The sequence below is a fragment of the Megalopta genalis genome, chromosome 6 (genome assembly GCF_051020955.1).
Source record: "Megalopta genalis isolate 19385.01 chromosome 6, iyMegGena1_principal, whole genome shotgun sequence".
NCBI classification, from domain to species: Eukaryota; Metazoa; Arthropoda; class Insecta; order Hymenoptera; family Halictidae; genus Megalopta; species Megalopta genalis.
Window position 1 is genome coordinate 14897898 of NC_135018.1, and position 17290 is coordinate 14915187.

The 17290-nt window shown below is 40.7% G+C and overlaps 1 protein-coding gene across 4 annotated transcripts in view; it reads left to right on the forward strand.

Annotated features, from left to right (window-relative positions):
* Positions 1 to 17290, forward strand: part of LOC117219144 (uncharacterized) — a 34524-nt gene that overhangs the window by 4748 nt on the left and 12486 nt on the right. For 3 of the 4 annotated variants that reach the window (XM_076522805.1, XM_076522807.1, XM_076522806.1), the window contains exons 9-11: positions 872 to 1011; positions 1899 to 2045; positions 3176 to 16655. In XM_076522805.1, coding sequence (XP_076378920.1) covers positions 872 to 1011; positions 1899 to 2045; positions 3176 to 6234 — 3346 coding nt within the window. In that variant the 3' untranslated portion in view covers positions 6235 to 16655. Of the gene's footprint in view, positions 1 to 871; positions 1012 to 1898; positions 2046 to 3175; positions 16656 to 17290 lie in introns of those variants that run through there. The other variant, XM_076522808.1, reaches the window with a different exon arrangement.

The following is a 17290-nucleotide window of genomic DNA, read 5'->3' on the forward strand; positions in this document are numbered from 1 at the left end:
TTGAAGATTTCTCGAAAACAAAAATAGGAATCTTTTTTATATCAACAACCTAATAAGGTATTATCAGAAGCAGTGTGCTTAATTTTTCTCAGATTTTTCGTCTGACTGCGTCATTGTCAGAAAAAATGAAAACCGAATTTGTCGTCGGTTTTGCTGTTAGGAAGAAAATTACTACTTATGAGTTTACCACAAGTATAAGTTATCATTTTAAACGTTATTACATTAAAACAAGCAATTTTTTAACTTAGAAAATGCGATTTAAGTGAAAGAAAAAATTGTAATGTGCACATTCCGATATATATCTAAATATTCATGCATGTTTAACATCTTTGGTTGGCGGAGTGGGTAAGGTGGCCGACTACAAAGACACTACACTAAGATTCGTGTCCCGTTGGAGACAGATGTTTTTTTTCATGAAGCAAGCTTTATTTTTCCAATTTCATATCACATGGTTTATTCGCATGACTTTAAAGACATTTTTTTAATGATTAAAAATATTTTTTTTTCGTCCTAGAAACCGATTCTCTTTTAAGACTTCGTTTTACGTTTTGAGTATATTGGATCGATTTGTCAGTATATTTCAAATATTAAAACAAATATTTTTAAATAAATTTAAAATAAAAAATTAAAATAAAAGTTAGAAAACGAGAGATTTTTATTTTTTTTTTGCCATTTTAAGTAATAGCAAAATTTAAAAAAAGCTTTTTGCTCATCGTCTAGTAGGCTAGTCTCAATATCATTTAAAAAAAATTCAAGTCACTTAGTCCAGTTTTTTAAAAATATATATACATAACACTTTTGTGGGTCACTGTAAATTATGTCTATTCGTACTGGCATGTATTGTAATTTAATGGTTTCCAAATAATTGCAGAGCACCCGTAAATCTGGTCGAGGCCGAAGCCATTGAAATTGGCGTAACTGGTGGATCTCGACCAGCAAGATCAAACCCTATGAATATGCCGCATACCGCATCCAGATCGTTGGTACCCGTGGTAATCGATGGATCAGGAAGTAAGTCTCAAAATCAAAAAATTAATTTCTATTCAAAGGAAATGTTACACCAAATAGTGGACAATTCATCGCAACGAATGATTGATCTGCGTGATGCAATTATTTGCTTGATTCCATTAATCATATTGTTCGAATGGACAATTGGGTTATCTTATCACGATTTTAGCCTCCATTTTCACTATTGTTGCAAATTTATCATCAAGATTGCATTTCCTGTTGATGTATCAAGATCCAATTGTGCTACTTTTAATAATTGGAGTTAAAATAATAATTATTTGTTATTAACTGTTTTTATAAAATTGATTTTCGAGTGTCTTGTGCATGAAAAGAATGTTCGCAGTAGTGTAAGAGTCGACGGTTAACGGCCGAAGCGTCCGCGAGTGCGTTACGATTTCGGAGCGACCTCCAAAATCACAAGAACCGATGGGTGCTAGCGGACTCCCGTGCGTTAACCCCACGTGACGTACGTGTGCGTGCATACGTGAACGTCGCGATCTAAACATCGCGACGCTGCTAGGACGATCGGTGAGCGTTAGGCACTGGTCGAACGAAACGGCCAAATTCGAAAAAAGAATCGTAACGTTCGGCCAGCGCACATAAAAGGATGTGCTCGCAGGGCACGAGGCAGAACGCGACGAACATCGACATTATATACCGACAAGCGACATATACATCGACAATTATATAACGAACACGGCTTACAACTTCGGCGAGCGAAGAATTACGAGAATTATTGTACATTGCTTTTCTGTTTTTTTTGTATTGTAGTGTAGTAGTTACTGTTTTTAGTGATAATTATATTATATTATATATATATTCAGATGTGTTTACACAAATATTTGTGGAGCATGTCGATTGATTGTCTGACCTGTTCATCTATTTTCCAGGCAGTTATGAGCAGTCACCAAGGTTCATGGAAGCCTATGGAGACTTAGATGGCGAGAACGCGAGTGTCTGCGGCGGGGAAAATCAGCTGCGGGAGGACCTGGCCGAGGCGATGTTAGAAACGTCGATTGCCCCTCATCGTGCGCCAGGTAAGTAAGTTTGCTCGATGAGGTGTGTGGAGTTTTGTTTTGAAACAGAGAATTCTCAACATCCTGACGTGTCCTATTTGTCGACGCTCACATACTTTCATATTTTATACGCTGGATTCGTAGCAACGAACAATAAAACATTTATTAGATATAATCCGAAATATTCGATACGTTTCTGAGCATCTGCGAGTTCACGTGAATTGTAACACGTTCTTACAATCGAAGAATCTTCCTGCTGAATGCAGTATAAATTCACTTAAATAACATAGATGAAATTGCTCTCCGCAGGGAGAAACAGTTCTATCTATGTCGATCGTTCACACTCTTTAATACCACACCGTTAGAAAGTTCTTTCTCGCGTTGTTGCTGAAAGAAAAAATCGGCGTGTAATTGATACTAATCTGTTGGCATCTCGTTGGAACAATGCCTGCGAGCACAAGCGTCTATCAATAGATGCAGTGGCTGCGCTTTCTGCATTTGGTGACGGATGATTGTTAGATTATAAGTATGCGGTGGATACAGAACTGGCCAGAGGCAGGTATCTCCGTTTTCCTCCCTTGTAATGAGGTTCTATATTCATTATATATTTCTCTCTCTTTATATATATATATATATATATACTTCTAATTACTAGCAGCAATGTATATGTCTCTTTTAACATTTATCCCCCGAGTCGAAGTGAACACTTTGATAAAGGCTGAGGACAGTCTACTAATTCTGTAAGAGTATCTCTCTACATTCTTTTATATTTTTGTTTTATTAATTCACGCAACATTTCCAACGTCGAATAACTACACAAGCACCCAGTGCTACTCTCTTGTACCATTCAACCCCGAGAATGCAAAAAGAATATAAAAGCGACGAGGCTTGTGTCTTTGTGGTGTGCAGTGTGAAAACAACAGATCCTAGAAAAGCTCTTTTTACCACTCTGCCTTTACACGACACTCTCCGTTCATTCTCACGACTACCCCTCTCATATGACATTCCACTACTACCAAGAGAAACATCTAGTCCCAACACACGCAACCTCACAAAGACCAAAGAAATGAATGAAACAAAACGAGAAAGTTTTTACGAAACTGGAGAAGTTCTCGCTATTGATACCTGCCAATGGCTTTTTCTGTTACTAGGGAGGCGATCGGTATTTGAGAGGGTGGGTCAACCGGTAACTAAAGTCGTCAACCCTCTTGGCACCGTGATTACCGTGTCGGCCGACGAGGAGGACGTAAACTCCAGTCAGGAGTTCGACTCCGCGGAGGAGAGCCACGTGCCGGAGCCGCCGAGGAGCGTGTGCGCGGAGGAGGGTCCTGCGTCGCTCGGCGACCTTGACCTGGACCAGGAAAGCCAGACCCTGCGTGATCTTACAGAGATCTGCGCGGAGAAGCGTTCGGCGAGCGAGCCAGCGATCGACAGTGTCCCCGACGAAAACATTCACGAGGTTAAGGAGAGGAAAGCGCTCTGTGTGGAGATGGCAGCGATTGCCAATCCCGCCGGCAGTACCTCCATAGATTTTGAGAAGGAAGAGGTGTTCAGGGATGTTCCTACCAGCTTGAGCTTGTGCGTGGAACCAGGCGAGATACCCAGCAGCCCTATGACCCGGGCAAAGGAGACTGCCTGGTGCAAGAGATTCGACAAGAAGGAGGAAAAAGCACACGAGAGGAGCATGTCTGAGGCCCAATACGTGGTCAGTTACGACGACGAGAGCGTCGTGCTAATGGAGAATAAGCTGGCTCGCAGAGGCGTCTCGCACTGCAGGAGGTCAAGCGAAGCGAAGAAGAAGAATGGAGGTTCTTCTTCGGGGAAGAAGGTGGAGCCCAAGATTTCGGTGAAGAAGTACGTTCTTAAGGAGCATGAGGACAGTATTGTTATCGAGGACACTTCCTGTGAGGATGCTAAGAACTGTTATAGGAGGAAGGATGAGAGGCTTGGAAACGCTGGGGAGGTTAAAGGAAAATGTACTGAGAGCAAGACTGCTGCAGAGAAGGAGTCGAAAGAGAAGGATAACAAGTCCAAAGTAAAGGCTAAGTGTTCTTCTACAGCGCAGGATAAGAAAGAGGCGAAGGCTGAGCTCAAGAAGTCTGAGAAGAGGATGGAACCGATCGTGGAGCTTGAGAGTTCAGCGGAGAAAAAAAAGGAGGAACCTAAGGTGGATGTCGCAGCTGACTCCGATGCCTACAAGTATCCTCCATCAGACTCGACTGATGATTTTAGCTCCAGCGAGTACCACATAGTGGAGACAGCTTGCTGTGGGAAAGATAATACTCTGGTTCCATCTGACGAGGATATTGAGCACATTCAGAGCTCCGAGATCACTCAGCTGCAGCAAGCAGAGTGCTGCGAGGGTGACAATTGTGGGCACGGTCTGTACTGTGAGAACCCTTCGCCAGTTCTGCAAAGAAAAAACAGTAAGAACACTATATCCGATGATGATTTAGAGTACATACATACTTCGGAACTGATCGAGACTTCTGATAGGAAGAGCAGCGATGATCTGAAGCTAGAAGCTGAGAAGGAAAGCGATCGTGACTCGAATGCTAGTAAGCGTACCTTCTCCGACGATGATCTCGAGCACGTCCAATACTCGGACGTCTGTGCTATGCCTGACATCAGCAATGATGAAAAAAAGGAGACGCAGGATCAGTCCACGAAATCGAAGAGTTCGAAGAAAACAAAGGATGTGGTAGTAATTGAGAGCGACACCATGGCTGCGGACGTTACTGTGATCATAAAGCCCGCTGAGAATTGGAAAAGCAAAGAGAAAAAGGAGGAGGAGGAGCCTGCGAAAGACCCTGGAGCCGAGAACTCTAGTCCTTTGAAGAAGATCAAGACACGTCAAAACAAAACATCCCCTTCCAACGTCGCTCCTAAAAGATCACCCGGTGAGATCGAGATCATCGACATAGACGCGTTGCAGAAGGCCGAGATGGAGGTCTTGACGGATCCCACGACCACTCCCGAGTGCAAAATCCTCTCCGGATCCGAGGTCACTGGTACTCGGATTAAAAAACTAAAAAAGTATAAAAAATCCAGTGCCGAAAGCAATCAGAGCACAGATATTTCCGATGCTAATAAGACCACCGACGACGGATTTGTCGTTCCTAAAGAAATGAGCTCACCAGAGAACCCAGAGTTCTCCTGGAGCTCTATTGTCAAGCGAAAAAGCATTTTCGTGGAGCTGAAAGACGAAAAGCTCCACGCTATAGAAGAAGCGGAATCTACAGCTCCCGCCAAATGCAGCGCTCCTGAGAAAGACCCTATGTACAAGAAAGGGCTCGACTCTTCGTCAAAGAAGGTGGCCAATGTGATCGACGAGCTTCGGGAAGCCGTGGCTGAGACGGACTCCAAGGATTCTGGTCAAGACTCTGCTTGGAGCAACATTGTCAAGAAGAAGAAGCTCGAGGATAAGAACCTCGATGCAGCTCTTAGCATAGAGGACGCCGACGACAAGAAGTCTCGGAAGAGCGAGTCCTCGACTCGGGAGAAGTTGCGAGAGCTCGGAGAAGAGGACACTGAAGAATCCTCGGGGCAAGTCTCCTGGAGCGACATCGTAAAGAAGAAAAACAGCTTCTCGCTGGAAAGCGACGCGAGGAAGCACATTGACGACGCGGAGAGGAAACTCCGTCGCAGACACGTGGGATACGTGTCCTCGAAGGAGCTCGTAGCTCTGCTTGTAAAGAAGCCGAAACCGAAGCCGAAGCCTCTGCTGCCTTCTGCCATCGAGGAGAAGGTCCGCAGGTCGACGATCCTCTCCGAACTGCTGGACAACGACTCCAATCGCGAGTCCAAGCCGGTTGAAGCTGCGGCGAAGACTGACACAGTCGAAGAGCCTCTGTATTGCCCTCTCGTGGACCTCTCCAGCCCCGCCGAGCCGGAGGAGAAGAAGGAGAGATCCCCCAAGCCGGAAGCCACTGATAAGGACAAAGACGACGGAGTCCTAGAAGCTGACCCAGCATTCTCGAAGGAGGACTCTTCGGAGCCGGAGAGGGATCCCGAGAAGAGGAGCGACTCCGAGCAAGCGGTTGCTCCCAAGCGCTGGAACTCCTCGGATGAGTTGAACGCGAACGTCGTGTTCGTTGATGGGGATTTCTCGAGCCGCGAGGTGGTCGAACGAAGCGTAGACAGCGGCTCGAACCCCTCGGTAGCTATCCCCAAGAAAGGCAACAGGCCGAGGCAGAAAAAACGCAGATGAGTGGAGGATTGCATGGATGTACCTAGGGCCAGCCTTGCCCTCTATATTCTTCTGATGCAAGTCACCGGAGCCGACTAGCGAGAATTCCACCCGGGAACTCGCCTGGTTCCCGAGCAAACTATCACGTTACCTTGGTGATCAAGCGTAATAGCTGACAGAGAGGGAGAGAGAGAGTGTGTGTGTGTGAGAGAGAGAGAGAGCGCGCGAATGATTGCTTAGATCCTCGGTCCATCAAAGTGTCCTGATTATGGCGAAGAGATCTGGTATTTTTCGAGAATGTTTTCTAAAGAGGTATACTCGTTTGGATAAGAAGTAGATTCAGGAGTGAAATTGATCAGGATACTGGGAGGATGACATCTTCAAGGTAACGAGGGCAAGGCTGTTCTACCGGATGTGCATGCGCCATGTTCGAACCGATCAAACGAACACGAAATCCCTATGTAACAAAAAGCAACTCCGTCTGTGGTTTAAAACCGATTTCATAACTATTCTTTTGGCTCCTCGACAGTTCTGAATCGTCGTCGAGCTAATTCGGTCCACTCTATGGGCGCTGTCCGTGTGGTGCATACATGAGTTACAATAAGATACTGATTTTCTAGTTTCTAGCTGGTTGTATGATTTAGACACGTAATTCGGACGATGCAGATGTTGAAATCGCGCGAGAATCGCACGGTCGCGATTAGGTCACGGTTTTCAGTTTGCACAATACGTATACACTCCTCCCGCCCCCTCCCTCACCCCGCCGTATAAATCTGTCACCCGGAGATCGTTTACTATCTTCTTTATGCCACGCCGAGACCGAAATGCTTTCCATGAAAGCCGTCTTGCGAAAATATTTATGATTCTTCGAGAATTCGAGCATTCATCCCAAATCGTCATTTCTGGATCAGGATCTATAGTCGCTAAAGGTTTCGGGGACGGTTGGTGGTTCTATGCGTCATTTTCACGGGACAATGTTTGGTTATAACATGGTGACTTTGATGAATTCTAGAACAGTTTCTCATTAAATATTCGATTATTTTCCTATCTGAAATTGTTAATTTTCGGAGGTGGGAATGAAAATTTGTCACACTATTCTTATTGCTCGGAGACTATTCACAGTAGGACCATTTGAAATTGTGGAACATACGTGGATAATATTCTATATTAATGTTCCATATTTCCAGTATCTGTGCCGTAACGAACATTTTTTTAAAAGAATGAGCAAGCAGAGCTACGAGCTCCTTCGACGACACGTATCCCACGTGTCTGCGACGGAGTTTCCTTTCCTCCAGCTGGAAGCTCGGTTGTTCTCTTCCAGCTGTGTCGTCAGTATGCTTCTTCGTGTCGCTTTCCAGCGAGAAGCTGTTTTTCTTTTTTACGATGTCGCTCCAGGAGACAGAACTGTTGCAACTAGAAACATAACTAACTTGCTGTGAAAATTTTCAGCAGAATCAACGTGTTACACAAGTTCTTCGTTCAATCTTAGCAAAAATCCATAGTGCTATTATTTCTTTTTCCGCGAAGATGGAAGTTTCTGTCCCCTTGTCTTTGAAGCTGCAATAGCGCTTCTTCTGTAGCTTGGAGCTCGTCACCTTTCAGCTCCACGAAAACGCTTCTTCGTTTAACAATTGAGCTCCACGAGAACTCTCGGTTCTCAGTTGAGGTCAATACTTTAGGAACGACAAATCCGTCGTCGTCGATGCTTCTTTCGAGCATCAGAAATATCTGTGCTCTGTGTGCTCTCGGCACTGGATTTTTTTATACTTCTTTAGTTTTTTAATCCGAGTACCGGTGACCTCATTGTCCCTCTTCGAGCTCATTCTCACGGCAGGTTTCTTAGGATATTTTTCCATCGGCGCTCATCGATAGTACAATTACTAATTAATTTTACACATCGACAGCTGACCCAAGGTGTACAGAAAAAGGATCACGCCTGCATCGTGTCACGGTTGCACGCACTTCCGCGATACTCACAAGAATAGCGATTTAAAGTGTCTTACGAGGTTGATCCCGTTGAATTCGAAGGATTTCCGTTGATTTGTGATTTACAAATCTTGCGAATCGGGTGCAAGTTCACCGGTAATTATATTCATCCTAACCTTCGATCACATGAATTCATAATGCGTATGATAATTGGACGTGTGTTGTATAATATCGATATGCATAAAGCAATTTCTTGCATTGTACGCGCGCAAGAATCCGCGGACACCGGGACCCCTGTCTACCGTTGTCGAAAGAAAATGGCCGCTCGAAGAGTCACCGAAATGGTCGGCGAGTCTAGAACACGGCAGTCTCTGTACAATCTTCTTTCCCTCTCAACTCTTCGCTCTCTTTTCTTGGGCTCAAAAATCTTGGACAGCCAAAACAACGCGAGATTACAAGTGACTTTGACCTGTGCACTCTTCGACAACGGTACACCTGTGTCCCGTTTTATCCCGGCCAGTTATCTGTCTGGTCGAAGCTCTTTTTATTTATTGAATGTGCTAGTTTCGAGAGCGCGACGACGTGAACGGTAGCCGCGTTAGATTCGGTTTTAGGGATCGCGTATATGTGTTTAGGCTCCTCTAAGCTAAAACGTTCGGACGTAGGAGGTTTCTTCACTCAGTGTGTTCAAAGGTTCCAAAAAAACTTGACAGGTATTTCGTAGACGATCTAGGACTCCGTTCGTAGAGGAACGAGAAGGCAGACCTCGCTCGAGGATCAATTACTGTGCATCGACAGGGAGGTCTGCTCTCAAAGGTCGACTCTCAAGGTCTCTCTCGGTTGTGCGCAATCCCTGATTCAAACTGTAGCTTCGGTAGCACCGGTAGGCACGCTTCGTGCAGAGACAGTTCTTGATTAATGATGCAGGTCTTCATTACAAGGGGTCGCGCGTCGATCTATCGGCCACTTTCGAATCAATTCGCCGAGAACTTCTTCGGAAATGCGATGTCGATCGCGCCGACGACGTTACGCTAAAGTATTATCCTCCTTACGATCGAGCTAGCCTCCAAACTTCTACGTTTAGGGTGTCTGGGACAAAGATGATCTCTCAGACGGATAACACTGATCTCGACCTGTTAACCAAACGATCTTCTAATCGGAAACACGGGTAAAAGAGTAACTTATCCAACAATAACCATAAGCACGCAATCGTCGGCGGGTTTGAATACGACAGAACTTTTTCGGGTACACTAATTAAGGATCTAGAAACTCGAGGCCCGGGTCTCTCGACGTTAACAGGCTCGGAAGGTTCACCTTTTTTTACGGATACCCTTCGTGGATCGAATTGTATCTCTTAGAAAAATCCCGCGGTGTTTTTAAACGAAAGCAAAACAGAGAAACGATAAAAAAAAATAAGCCAAAGATGTACGACTATATCAGTGTACGTTCAGCGGACTGCGGATTTTTACGCGAACATTTCTCGCGTCGCCTGCGACAGAGGTCACGCAAAAATGTACGTGTTCTCTTGATAATTTCAATCGATTGTTAATAACATGTGTAAATTCTTTAATCTTCCATATAGCTTCTATTGACGCGTACTGATTTGTCGGCGTGACTCATTTTAGCCACGACGTGATAACATTATCTTCTGTTGTTTCTACTTTTTAATCAAAGAAGTTGTGCATGAATTTTTCAATGAATCTCGAATTCGTTGTCCAAATCATATTCGTTGATCTCGAATTACAGAAATCGTTTACAACTGGTAAAAAAAAATATTGGGCTACGGCGGTTTAAAGATTCGTAAAATTCTTGTCTCGTTTCGCAATTTCCGCCAGAAACTCCGCAGTCCAGCGATTAGGATGTAAATGATTTCACACGGAACACGTAGGCACCTGCAAGTTAACCGTTCAGCTTTAGATGAGAAAGTGGCCAGTTTTAATTAAGCAGGAAATCTAGATATAATAGACGTCGTTACAATTGTTCGACACTTCCGGAAGCATGGTGATGGCTGGATCTTTCGTTCGACTTAGTTCAATTTTTCCTCTGTATTGTCTCGACCCCTCCGTATTTATTTATTTCCTCACGACAAAGTCGGACTTCGTCGCACACGACCATAATGCGATCAGTATTTGCTCCGTTGGAACATGATTTTAGGGAAAATATCGAACACCTGATTCACTTTAAGACTCGTTGCTAGTACAAATGATCGACGACTAGAGACGTTCTGTTTCTTTTTTCTTTTTTATTTCGGCGAAATTACGGTGAGATTCTTTTTTTTTTAGTACAAAGCTTCCGTCGACGATTTCGTCCTCGCGATTACGCTCGCGAACATGCTGTATCGCTGCTACGTCGAGGAAAACGACCTTCGCGATCGCGTATATCTCTCTTTCCTCTTTCGACGTTCTTTCGCGAAAATAATTCTTCGAAATCACACCGATTCACCATGACTTTTATTATTTACCATCGGCAGCGTGCGGATTTTATTAATCTATAGTAACCTTGGTCTTTTAAAACTGGGTGCAGAAAATTGTGCAATAATGTAGACTGCAGATCTTTATGCACGATACAAATTTTCTATGTCGATCACGTGAAACATGAGACGTTATAATAGACAATTCGTTGTTTCTTTAAAAATCGTAGCTAATTAAATATAGTACCTTCTACAATTATTTTAATTCTTTTACCGTTTCAAGTTGCACGTACCCGTAAATGCATCAAATTCACAGTATAGTAACGAATTTAAGAATATACATACATGTCTTTACAGAGTTACATTTAACTCTTGATTAAAAAAAAAAAAATAGTGGATTCAAAGATTTTTATTCGTAGGTTCAAGTATTATCCCCGTAAGTCGCGTCGTTTATTGACACTAACTTTAACTGTAAAATAATAATTTCGTTAAGTGTAACTGTTGAATATCGATTAACGGAAAGGTTCATTTTGTTTCCACATAAGCTTAACAAGGATCGCGTTACAATTAGGATATGGTAAAACGGCGCCGAAGAGTTTCTATAATCATCCGCAATCTATCATAGACGCGTGTAATATTTCTGGAACACGACAGATTTCTTTCAAAATCGAAGCAACCAAGAAATTCTGCAACAAGATGAAACGATTCGCGCCCGACAATGATCGCGCGGATAGTATTCCTCAAAGACAATATCATTTATCATTTATCGCTTCTGGATCGTTCGGGGAAACAATTTTCCTGGACCAACGAGCAAAATTGTCTACGAAGATAAGCGAGCGCACTCGGCGTCCACTGCGTTGTCTTTCAGCTTCGATCGCTATAACAATCGCGGATCGATGTGTGATCATCATTTCTGCAACATTGTTCGCCCTTTCCAGCGTTTCTAGACTGCGGATTTTATACATCCCCGACAAGAATATGATCTATATTCATTAAAATTGACTGTTGCACTATTTTCCGACTCATTCGAAATTGCGAGAAAAGGAGATTCATCTGGATGCAATTTACTTTTTTCGTGTAATTAACTTAGAACATTTTTATTTCGCGCAGAGATCCGCAGTCTACTAATTACGTTTACGTGTTTCATCTTGCGTATCGAGCACTGTGCAATAATTGGGGGAACGAGTTTCGTCTAAATTTTGAAGATTTTCACATTGAGAGAGAGAGAGAGAGAGAGAGAGAGAGAGAAATTTAATTAACAAGTATGATAAGGGGCGTATTCCACAGTATTCCCCTCCATTCATTAACTTTGATTACCGCCAATTTCGCGGACGTATATGTACATCTGTTTAACGATCAGGGTTGTGCGGAATTACAATTGAGTCACTCAAGGAATTCTAATCACATTGCAATTCAATCACATTTTGATTCGTAACTCAGATCTCCAATTGGAGTGTAATTACAAAATACAAAGCAATTGAATTACATTAATTACGATGTAATCGAATTAAAATTACGAATTACTATGTAATTGAATTAAAATTACGAATTACGATGTAATTGAATTAAAATTTCGTATTAAGATGCGATTGAATTAAAATTACGAATTAAGATGCGATTGAATTGAATTTACGAATTTCGAATTGTAATTGAATTGAAATTGCGAATTGCGAATTGCGATGTAATTGAATCGAATTGAAATCGGAGCTAATTAATGCAGAATAGAAGTAATATATAATACGTGAGAAAAATATAAAAATGTACCTGACTTCATCAAAATTTTGGACTGTAATTTGAAGAACCGTACTTCAATTACATTCTATGCCAGTTGCATTGCACTTCGATTTTATTGTATTCGAATTGCCCTCGTGGTCGAAATAATTAGTAATCGAGTCAACTAAAAGGTTTGAATCATGTAAATGAATTACTATGTAATTGAAAGAAATAGAATGTATGTAAATTGGGAAATTGAATTAGCACAACTTTGGTAACGATACAGATTTCGAACGAACGAACGAACCACAATATTGTTCCGAGTATTAATCGTAGATGAAACTGGTACCTATATTACTAGAGCATAAGCGAAGGACACACATTTTCATCCGTTTCGGGCATCAATATTTGAACGTCGTCTCGTTTGCTTCGGGATCATCGGAACGAGTAGGCGAATGCCTGTGTCTAGTGCTCTCTAATTACGAGTGTAGGCGGCGAGAACCATCGATACTCTTCAAGCATGCACCTTCGACCTTAGTTTCGATATTTTAATTTACTTTTTGTGCTTACCTTTTTGGTACATCCGTGTCGTTGGCAAAACTAACGACACGTGGTCTCTAACAGCGGAACGATTCTGTTCCCACCTCCGTTAGGTATACTACTCGTTAACGGTGTATAACGTATGCCGCGGGGCGCATACTAGAGTGTAATATAATTCTGTATATATAAATAAGACGTTAATGACGAAACGATAAGTATAGTTCTCGCGCGACAAGAAGGCCACCTTTACGTCGTTTACATTGGAAGGTACAAAGGTGCCTTCTTGTCGCGCGAGGGCTGCACACGGATACGCAAACGAAAAACAGAAGATTGTACGATGTATTAAATAACGAGAAGAGATTATTTAACGTTTCATATCGAGAGATCGCCGAGCACTGTTTCGGTTCAGCAACCATTTCTGCGAAACAAAATGAACGTAAACAGATTTAGTATTAACGAGAGTTCGTCGTGTGAAGATCATTCAAATTTCAGACAAACTCGCCGCGAAGAATATTGTTAACGAGCCATTGTACGTTTAGTTGCAGTTACTTCTTCGTCTGAATGCGTGTAACGAAAGCGAAAATTAGGTAAGCGGAAATTAGGAAAGCTCTTTTCCTTCTTCTTCTACTACTACTACTACTACTACTACTTCTTCTTCTTCTTCTTCTTCTTCTACTACTACTACTACTTCTTCTTCTATTTCTACTTTTTCTTCTTCTACTACTTTTTCTATTACCTGTTTGCGAACTACTAAAGAGAGTACTATTTATTTCCGAACGATTTAATTTATGGTTAAATAGAGAAAACGTATTGTGTTCCGAATTGTGCATAGCATAGTAAGATCAACTTCGAAGTTTGTGTTCGAACGTGATCCGAGATCTCAATAATTAATTCATAGCAAGCTTCGTGTACATTGTAGAGAATTTTTGCTTACGACGATTCGATTGTACGTGGCAAGGTGCATCGTTCTGTGTATAATCATTGTACACCGCAAAGCAAAGTGCTGTTTCTTTTGTCTGCTTCATTCGGTCGTTCACTAAGCTCTGTGGATTTTTTTTTTTCAATTTATCTCTGATAATGGAAAATATTTATTATTGTAGTAATAGTTTTGCGACGAGAATTTTCGTTTAGAGAAATTCAACGTAAAATGTAGTTCGCAATTTTTCAATAGACCTTGCATCTTTATACGAATTTCTGTTTTCATAATGCATGGTTTGTCTTTACTGGAATTGTGTCGATATTCTATTTCAGCGACTCGATTATGTCCGACACTTTTCTTTTAAATAATAATCCTAAAAGCAATTATTAGGAGCTATAGGAAGCCCAGAATGGTTGATCTGTGATTTTTGAAATACTTTTAAGTCTTTGCCAGTAATCAGAATGTGAATCTTATGAAATCTGAAATAAGGAAGATATTTCTTTTATTTATTAGAAGATTCGTTATAATTGTAATGAACTGTTTATACGAGGATTGTTTAATGTCTTAAAGTGTAATCCGATTGTTAGAGAAGCCTAGCGACAGGTTTTTCCATGGCTGTGCTACATCTAAAAGAATAACTTCCTTTTAAAAAACAATCTTGTAAGAGATTATTAAAAAATACTGTGTGACTACAGAAATATTTACCAAGCCTGGAATTATTAATCTTTAATTTTATGGAATTTAAAATATGGTAAAATTTTATTCCATTGCGTAAAAGATTCTTTGTAGTCAAAATAGAATGAAGATAGTCAATTCTGCGAATAATTATGCGTTCTCTAGTGTTTTTTTTCTTCTGAGTATAGAAGCATGAAAAAAAACCATAATATGATATTATGGTGTTCGTATCGAGAGGTATAATTTAATTAATATATATTAAAAATTGAGAAATCAATTAAAATCAAAGATAGGTTTTAAATAGATGTGTATTATATATTCGTATATAATCGTTATTTCAATTCTTCAGTAAAAAAAGTTCTCGATTCTTAATCTTCGTAAGATTATTTATTTCTACTTAACTCGACGCATTTGTTTAAAAATACGAATCGAAGTGCAAAACGATCGAATAAGTAAATTTTAAGCCTCAATCATTGATGTACTGTTAAGTAACGATCTATAGTTAAAATTTCCACCAACGTTGTCTCAAATTCTCAATTATTTGTTCTTTACTTTTAGCGCGTTTAAATTTTCTACGAAATCGATGTTTATTTAACCCGAAACTAGAAAAAGCTGCAATTTAGTCTAAAGATCGGAATTCTAAGCTTTGGAATTCTAAAAATCCTAGTAAAATTCAGTTCTTTCTAATACGTCGCAGTACAAATGAATTTCAAAACCTAGTCAAACATTATTATCGCTCGCATGCGACACTCGATATTATAGATTTTTATTACGAATTTTTACTACAAAATTCAAATGTATTGAAAGAACAATTAGCTAACTGTTCGAATGAACCTAGACCGTATTAGATAACTGCCAACAATGAAAGTGTCAAAACAACGCGCAGAACTCAGTGAACGACCCACGATAAAAATCGAAGAATTTGTCACCGTTGTTTACATTTCGCCCACGCTGTCTGTAACAATGAATCGACGCAGCTGATCGATCCAAGCAAATGATCGTTGTAAACTATCCTTTACGTCTAGAATAGATCTCGCTCGGATCGAACCCGTTTAGTTAGAACAATTCAACGAAAAACGACATTAGCGGATAACGAACGAGAAAACAAAGCAGAGGATGACAAAACTAACAAAAAAAAAACGAATTGTGAATATTTTAAGTTTACACGTTGTATGTGAAAGAAACATTAAACGAAAAGAAAACACGTACGACGGCTCGACACTGTTCTTTCCACGGTATACCAGATTTTGGAGTGTTAAGGACAACAATAAAGAGAACAAAAGGAATGCGTTGTGTCCGGTCTGAGAAGCGAAACGAAGCAAGCATCAGAGATTACATTATTATGATTCATGATTTTCTCGACGTAGCAAGTGCAGTGCAATCAAGTTTCCACAAAACATTTGATCGAGATCGATCGATTTTTTAAAACACAGAAACGATTGTGGTTCTTCGAGTTCTCGTTTCAACTATGATCGCAAAAATTGTACGAAACCGCGGAATGAACGACGAATCAGCTTTGCAGTCTAAAGTATATAAATTGTTCGTTAATTGTGCATTATAGATTTCTCTAAAGACCGTTCTGTATCGAATGTTGTACGTCAGACACGATTGTGGTTTTAGGAGGAGAATAAATATTTTAATGAATATTTTTTTACGCAAGATCAGGTTATATCTTACATTCTTTGAGATTTGGTATCGTAGCTTAATGCCGATTGGGTGAGTATCTGTAATAAAATTGTGTTTTCTCGTCTCGATGATGGTTCACAACTTTTTAGAATGTGTTCCGATTTGGTTTTCTACATTTTTAAATTGTATCCAAGTGTCGGTTGAAAATAGCTAGAGGTTCTGTGCAAGCTTTGTTCCGATTATAGAAGAAAGTCACGCTTTCGAGTGTTTCCCCCGTTGTAAATTGTGTAAAAAAGAAACTTTGTTAGGAGAATGGTTTCTTAGTTGTAATATATTTGTTCGATGAATATCCATGTGTTTTATCTGTAATCCGTGAAGTCGATAACGCCGAGGTCAGTTCATGAATTGTACAAAATCACGTATCGATTAAGTCCCTCCATCCAGAGATTTTGGGCGATCAATATCGGCTTACCGAGTTATACTGATTTTATCTAGAGCGGCACTTCAATCGTTGTAGCCGAAGTATACGAAACGTGCTGTAACGAAACAAAGAAAAAGTTTGTCAACCATGATACGGATCGTGTATGCGTGTATGTGAAAAGAAGATGATCAATAAACTTGCAGAAAATTCGACGTTATCTCTCACAATCGTGTTATGCGAGTCGTACGCTTTGTAATGTAAGTGCACGTTACACACATGCATGTAACTGTTTCTAACAATTAGTGGGAAGTAGCGTTAAACGAATTGTGGAAAGTAATTTGGCAGAGATAGTGATTAATGGACTGCGTATATTTATGCAAAGTAAAAATGGTCTTCGGCGAATGCAACGAATAGAAATCAGACAGAAAATTGTTTCATTCTTGAATAATTTCGATCAGTTGAGAGTATAGTCCTATATTGAGACTATAGTCCTAACGCGACAAGAAGGCATCTCTTTGCTTACATCCCCCCTTTCATTAGCTGCGGCAGTGGGGCAGCTAGTAAGAGAGGGGATGTAAACACAAAGGCGCTTTCTTGTTGCGTGAGGACTATACATCCATGCTCGTGTGCGTTAAATCTTTCTACTGTCTTCAATTGTACGGATTCGTTTTAATCATAAATACATAAAATCCGCAATCCGGTGATTAATATAGATATTTATAGTTAATAAATTGCGGGTTTTGTTCATTTATGAGAAAAATGTGTAGATGAAGTTACATTAAGAAAGCTGCAACATTAACATCGACATGTTAGACATACTATAAAGAAAACAAACTACAATTTTACT